Source organism: Daucus carota, mitochondrion (genome assembly GCF_001625215.2).
Source record: "Daucus carota subsp. sativus mitochondrion, complete sequence".
In the NCBI taxonomy this organism is placed as follows: domain Eukaryota; kingdom Viridiplantae; phylum Streptophyta; class Magnoliopsida; order Apiales; family Apiaceae; genus Daucus; species Daucus carota.
The window spans coordinates 7,876-15,641 of NC_087060.1; the positions used below are offsets into that span (position 1 = coordinate 7,876).

General features: G+C 43.1%; 1 protein-coding gene across 1 annotated transcript; it reads right to left on the reverse strand.

Annotated features, from left to right (window-relative positions):
* Positions 1 to 844: 844 nt before the first annotated feature.
* Positions 845 to 1,324, reverse strand: atp8 (ATP synthase subunit 8). The gene has a single exon. It carries the CDS (start codon positions 1,322 to 1,324, stop codon positions 845 to 847), a length of 480 nt encoding a protein of 159 aa, YP_011069375.1.
* Positions 1,325 to 7,766: the final 6,442 nt, after the last annotated feature.

Genomic DNA, 7,766 nt, shown 5'->3' on the forward strand with positions numbered 1-7,766 from the left:
GCTTGTCAAGTGGGTGGGCCTTCCAACAGAAGATGCAACTTGGGTTGACGCAGAGGCCCGCTACCCCGATTTCAACGCCTGAGGTCAGGAGGGGGGGGCTTTGTTACACCCAACGCAGCATTGCCCATTCAAGCAGCCCAATATCATTAGTCAAGCCCATATCAGCCCATTGTCTTTTTCTTGAGTATTGCTATTGTAAGCAGAATATCCTTATGGTCGCGTGCTGGTCTCGTGTCTATCAGCAAGCGTTGCCCTAAAAGATTGCAGGTCAGGAATGGGCGTTGCGCCGTTTCAATGCAAAACCACCCTTCCTCTAATGGTATGGTCTTCCTTCATTCATTCCACAAAAATTGAAAAAAGAATTTCTTTACTACACTGAAACCCCATCCGGGCACTCAAGCTCGAACTTCCTTTTTCAACGGCATCTTCCTTGTCTGCTTCTACAGATGTGTTAGTGGCAGCTTCTTCTAATTCCTATGATTCTGAAAATTCAAATGCGTATGTGTTATGTATGATTCAGTGCATCAAAGATCGGATTCTTCTCTTTAAGCATCTCTTTCATCTTCATTTTATCTAGTGGTATCTGCTGCTTAATATTTGATCTTTGCTTCCAAAACTGAAAGAACATCGTCACTCAAAACAAAAGACGAGACTTGGATCGAGGATCTACGCCTTCCCTCCTTTGAAGTGAAAGATGCTGTTTTCTCCATGGATGGAGGGAGTGCCCCGGGGCCCGCGATGTGGGGGGGTCGCATCCGGCTATAAACACCGAACTACCTACATATCCTCTTCTGAAGAAGAATCAGACCCTTGTACCTTGTAGTTCTATCAAGTAATAATGAGATTAAAAACCGAAGCTTCTTTGGCCGTGTGGAACATGGATTAGCGTTATGTCATTCCTACAAGTGATCCCCCATCCAGGATTGGAAGAAGTGCTATATGAGGACTTCGAGATCAAATAGAATATGTTTCTTTCCATTCCTCGTGAGCCACTTATTTCTCCGAAACAAGAGATCAAAGGGATCCTCCTCCTTTTTCCCAATAAGTCGACGGCGTTACACCATTGGGATACTTCGAATAAACTGGAGTACATATAGGATACACCGGTGCTAAAACCTTTTCTCAAGATATCTTCCAAACTGTTGGGGTCCTTGCTCCGGATGTTGTTCTCCTGGTGTGAAAGAAGTTGGTTCCGCAGTTTTAGAATTCTGCTGATCCCAAGTAGTCCATCTCCATCATTGCATATGGCAATATAGAAAGTAAAGAGGAAAAGGCATGACCAGAAGAATTGTGTGAAATAAGTGAATTTATCCAGTTGAGGCATCTTTCTTTCGAACAAAGTATTCCCTCCAGACAGAAAGAGAGTCCTTCCTGTACGAGTAGTGAAGAAGTATAGATAACTTTTTTGGTTGTTGACCAACGGAAAGATGGAACTGGGCAGGCAGGGGAGCTGCTGTTTCAAGCGCCTTTACGGCTCTTTCTCGGGCACGCCCGTTTTAGTATTCTTCAGAGGAAGTACCTCCGAAGGCCCGACTTTTCTGCGGTCGGCGCTGACCTCTACGAACGGTAGCCGACCCCCCTGTTTTATCTCCCCTAAAATGAATTCAAAGTGATGCTGATCTATAATCTCCCTCGCGACTCTATTCTGACGTAAAAGCTTATAGCAAATATACACACCCCAGAAAAGTCAGAATATAATAACTACGAGTAAGACTGATATACAAAAGAGAAGGTATTGAACAAGGCTGAGAAGTTCCCCCTTCTCCAGTTCCTTAAAAAGTAGAGCCATTGTCTTTATTATCTGTAAAGTTTCTGCTTACTCCTCTATGAAGAAAGGCTTGTCGAAAAGAGCCAGCCGGTTGGGCCAAGAAAGGCATGGGAGTTGTTGGGCATTGTTTCAGTTGAGTTAAGTAAAGACTACTTACCTAGATAAGATAATAAACCTCACTACACACTAATTACTATATATATATCTGTAATATAGAGTAATTCAATTCGTGCTGTCCTCCGTGATCAGTCTCATCCGTGTAAGAAAGGCATAATTAGTTCCACAAATCTAACTGTGCATTGACCTTAGTAAGTGCCCCCTATTGCACTGACAAAAGTAGCTCCTTCTTGAGCTGACCTTAGTAAACTCCTTCTCGTTATACCGAATTAGAGAAGTGAGGCTCGACCAAAGAAAGAGGAAGCAAACGCACTTGTCTACTCTACTAAAGAAAAGAGTGATGTCCTACTCAACTAGAGTAAGAAAAAGTGGAACTACGAGCTGCGCAAATACCAGCTAACGAACCGAAACCCCACCGGATTGTAAGGCGTTTCCACTACATAAGAAAAAACTTGAATGAAGACCTTATTGACCGATCGACTGAAAGAAGAGGAATTGAAATAGGTTCGACCAGCGAGAAAAGACAGAAAGAAGAGTACCATGTCAGCTGAACAAAAACGGATTCTATCAATTTCATCATGCTTTTTTAATTCGTTCCTTAACTCGAAAAATATGACTGCAGCACCGCGGGCAAGAGAGAGTCGAAGTCAAACGAGAAGAAGGAAGTTTATCTACATCATTTATTCAGGGGTGAACGACTTCCCATGAAAGAAAGAGCTTGAAGCCCTAGTTAGGACCATGTTGTGATTCCAGGCCTATCAAACTTGGAATGAAGTAAGCGATGTCTACATTACAGAACTAATATATATATTATAAGATATTCCAATTTTAACAGAATTGGATTCCAGATGTGATAGCCCGAGGAAAGAAAAGAATGCAATAGAGTTTACTTGACATTTTTTCATTCCATCAAAAGCAGCGGGGCCTTACTCTAAATATAATGAATATTCCCGCGCGCGGCACACGAACTATGACTATCTTAAATTGACGGCAAAAGACAAAACAAAGAAGGAAACTCAATTCTTCATCCAGAAATTCCGAATTTTCCTTCGTTACGACAACGGTATTACATGCAAAAGCAGCCCTGACTCGGGTTAAAAGGTCTTGTGAGTCTAAGGCCTGTCGTTCAGCATTAAGTAATCGGATCCAAATAAATCTGCGTACAGAGGTTTGAGCTCTTTTTTTGGTCCTCATACTTCATAAAAACTGATTCTTCCAACTCCCCTCTTTCCTATTAATCAAATCAAGCAACGCCAGGCCGGTTTAGCATTCGTTAGAAACACACTTATTTAAGATATTAACTACTCGCCCTCTTCCCGAGTAAAGAAAAGGTGCTAAGACACTGTGATCATTCATTCTATTTTTCGGTCGATTTGCCAAACTCATTTTAGAGAGAGATCGCCTTATCAACTAGAGGGCAAGGCTTCTTTTAAATAATGAATTCTAACAAATTCTTAATTCTTAATTGGACGTGCACTTATCTGTGTCACTCACAAGCATCAGGTGCACTCTACTTGTGATTGACAAGAATGGTTTTGTTGTGCCTCTCTACACCATTGAAGAGGCGGACTGTACAGCTGCACAGTCCGCCTCCAGAGTGTTAGTCTGCAGGCAGAGACTTGTCATCGGGATTCTTGCTTTAATCCGTACCGACATTCCTTTCATTTTAGCCTTATTCACGAAAGTATACGGAACAAGCTTGCTGCTTTTGATTAACTTGTCGCTACTTCTGACCCCTCTCACATTCGTTTGAGTGGCTTTGCCCCCTCTTATCTTAGGGCCCTCTTGGAAATGTACCCTGCTCCTTCTACGGATGCTAGTATCCTTGTTCTTCTACTCGCAGGCAGGGCTGCTCTTGCTGCTCTTGCTATTGTTGCTAGGGTCCTCTTCTCCTATTGGTTGCTAGTCCCGGGCTTCTAGGACAAAGTGTAAAGAAAAGAGTTCTAGTTCTTCTGATTAAGTATAGAAAGAGGAGTTTCAGAATGAAGTGAGCCGGCTTCGGCCAACGAATGAAGTTCTTTAGTAGATTATCTGGGCATAGTTGAGTTAGGAGCGAGGGAGTTGGAGTTCCATTTACTAGCTATATCCCTTAGTATCCTCTTCTTCTCGGGAAAGGTCAGTTACAACTAGGGATAGAGGACAGTCACATTCCTATTAGTAGGGGGAGTGCCTAAACATGAGTTAGGTGACCAGTATGAAAGCATAACGGCTTTGGGCAAGCAACTACTCTAACTCTAAAGGCTACCATGACAACAGGGGCTTAGTCCGGGCCGGTACTTTTCCCATCCTGTGGATCAAGGCTGTGATAAAAGCCTGTTTTGTAAAGCCAGTTAAAGGCCAGCAAATGCAATCTCTGAGTATAAGTAAATTGCTTTTACTTTACACCGGTGTGAGACCCCCCTTTTCTTTTTATTCCTTGTGCGAACCATTTCCAGGACTGGACTCCATTTTATAAAACCAGTGAAGATTTTTTTCTCTTCTCAATGTCGTGCCAGCCGAGGGAATAGTTTACAGGCAAGTTACATTTGCTGTGGAACCAGTCGAGGCTGGTCAAGATCAATAGGCCAAGTTACTTTGAATTCCAATTGGAGTTCCCTTTGTAAGCCCTGCTCCCGGAAAGTTCCCTGCCGAGCTTGTTGAAGTTTTAGAAACCACTTTGCTTTGCCGGGGAAGAACTCCGAATGAATACCTTTCGCCTGTGATTGGATGCCCTGATCCAATGGCTTCATGCCCAAGGGGAAAGGGGAGCGCACTCTTTATGATTTCACTAGCCGTCGTAGAAGGAAAATCCGATCTATGCCCAAACCACCAGGACGAGAGAATCTGTATCTGATCCTTCCTGGGAGTGGGAGGAGACAGAGTCAAATCAATCGACAACAAAAGGAGTCACTCGTGGCACACTGACTATATTCCAACTTCTCTGCATCAATGCACTCACTACCTTTCTAGCCAAGTCAAGCAGTCTTTTCAAGAAGAAAGTCACAGTCACACCGCTACTACTATTCTAACAGCTACCGATTCTCATCCGAGGAGAACGGAACTACCTTTAGAGTAGAGCTAACTGCTGCAGTTACGCCTCCAACAGATGAAATCGCACCGTCGTCTTCCCGAGAACCTGCATGGGATTCGTGAACAGGAAAAGAGAAGCGGGCGGGCGAAGCTGCTTTTGCGGGGGTACATTAGATACTGGGCAGGCTTGAACAAGCTCAGAATTAAGTGAGGTCATAATATGATCGCTTTTTTCCTCTATCTCTTTTTGTAGGCAGAACAGCAGATTTGGATCAGTGAAAGCATCCTTATTCATACCTATTTTCAGAAGCATTTCAAAGACTTATTGGGAGTCAGTCTTTCCCACATTTTAATCATCATTCCAGAACTTATTCTTTTTCCTCTTTAGAGCCTTGAACACCTTGTCCATGAAAACCAATATCTTGATTCCGGAACCATAGGAATAACGTCTATGCAACATGTCATCCATGTGATGAGCCGGCCACTTTATATCCTCAGGAACCTTCTCCGAATGGAATAGCCCAAGAGCGGGTTCACTCTCATTATTCTCTATCTCTTTCTTATTCTTAGTTGTGGGACTCTTCTCTCTCTTTGTGGCCTTATCCTTAGCTGTTGAACTCTTTTTTTACTTTTGAGTTCTCTTAGTGGCTGGGGCTTTCTCAGACGAAGGTAGAGCGGCGTCGCCCTCGATCTTAGACAGTTTAGGTGTCTGCATAGCAATGTCCTCGGTTGACGCCATATCCGCATTCTCAGAATCCGCATTCATTGATATATCATTATTCTCCCTCTCTATTGACGTCTCCCCCTCAGTCTTGGCGCTTTCTCCCTTATTACCCATGTCTTCTTCACTCGAGGATGCCATAGCATCTGTTCCATCTATCGTAGCATCGGGCGTCTTTCTCTTTCTCTTGAAGCCATCTTCACTATCTTGTCTAAAGAAGTCCACTATTCGCTTGTCACTTCTTGGTGTCACACTCACTTGTTAATGAATTTAATTAAATGCAATAGGATACAAATGGATAAGCGCACGGTAATTTAGTTCTTACTCAGTCATGGTTGAATAGAATCACTTCCAATAGCATTCGAGGGGCCGATCGTACCAATATGACGATTTAAGCGTTTAGCAGCACTAGGAAGAGTAGAGTCTACACGATACCCGGTCTTCCGCATAGTAAAAGATCTTTTACCCAGAAAACTCCGGCAAAAGCGTACTCTTTTTATAGTTGAAAGATTTACTATAGGTCGAAAGAGAATATATTAAAAGAATACGAACTCGAACAGGGATACTCTATTAAGGGATTCCCCCTTCGAGCTTTCTTGCCATAAGCGGATTTCGGGATTGGCTGTCTTGTTCAGTTTTGTTTTAATGAAGTTCTCCCTTAATCACAGGAAGAGGAACTCGAGCTCAATAAGACTACTAAGCGAGCAAACCGCCCCTCCAGTTAGTTCCATTTCTGGGGCAAAGCTGAGCACTCGGGGCATAAGGGCCTGCGGTGATTATTAACACGCTTTTCCAGCCCATATCTTCCCACCTCCGGTCACATGGGCTTTCGAGAGCCCGGTCTGGATTGAAACTCTTTTTTATGTATGTCTCATGTCTTTCAGCTCAGCGGGATCCAGAGAAAGACAGACCTACCTACCGTGGCAAGATCAATAAAACAAAGTAGGCTTAAGAGAAGAACCTGTTTTCTTCTTATTATATATCCCATCGTATACATCGGAATAGAACCCTCTTTTTAAGAATTTTAAGAAAGGCCCCTCTCTTAAGTGGGCCTGCACCTTTTAGGTTATCCGGAAGGAATGGAATGATTAATGTGATGTGAAACCTCCACAAATAAAAGGCTCCTTGGACTTCTCTATCAGTATGGCCGGCCAATCCGTGACAACCCCACAACAAAGAGTGAAATGCCAAGCCCTTTCTCTATTAAAAGCACCAAGCATGCGCGCAAAATACCTACTAAACCCCAATCCACCTTGTTTGTGTACTGGAACAGCTACCACTTTCTTAGAGCAACACTAACTTACCGCTCTCTACTATAATAAAATCCAAGAAAGAGAATAGCTCAATAATAAAAAAACTGCCATTAATTACACACACGCAAGGAGTGGCTCGGCTAGAGGAAGAAGCCGGAGCCTATGCACTACCAAAGAATGGACCTGATAGAATCAATCGATTGCATAAGATATACCAAAAAAACCACCTAGGAGCTTTCTTTCTTTCTTCATCTGCCCCATCTATTTACTTAGCTGACAATCGTATAGAGCGTGATACCTGTCCTCAAAAATGGGATTTAGGAAGCAGACTCCTCGCCTATAATAAAAGAGCTCTATGTATCGCTTTAGCTTTTGCGCTTTAGAAAGAAGAAGTTCAGTCTACGCTAGGAACGAGTTCCGGGCTAAGGACGAAGCAAGTGCTTTAACCCTCCTATTTATTATTTATGGTAAATCCCTCTTCGCCTCGAGTCTGGTAGTACTAAAAAGGTTTGCTGCTCTTCTTCTTTCTGAAAGATAGCTATTCTTCGCCTCTCGAAAGAGGCTACGTACCTGTTAAACGATAAGCGCTACGCTTTCCCCAGGGCTTTTACTTCTTGTCTACAGCAGTTCAAGTACGAGAAAATGAATTCCTCTAGCTAAGTTCCCTGTCGAGAGGGAAGAAAGGATAATTTACTTCGGGGCTTAAGGTAGTTCAGTCACCCTCAGGTCATAATAGAGTCTAGTATGATATCGGTAGGAAGATAATGCAGCTAAGCCGAGACTTGCTTCTGAGGCATTTCAGACTTGACTTGCTGTTGCCGATATGATCTTTTCTCTTGTTTCAGAAGTGGAGTTTGCTGCTATCGTAGATAAGAGTGACGGAATTGATAGAGCGAAA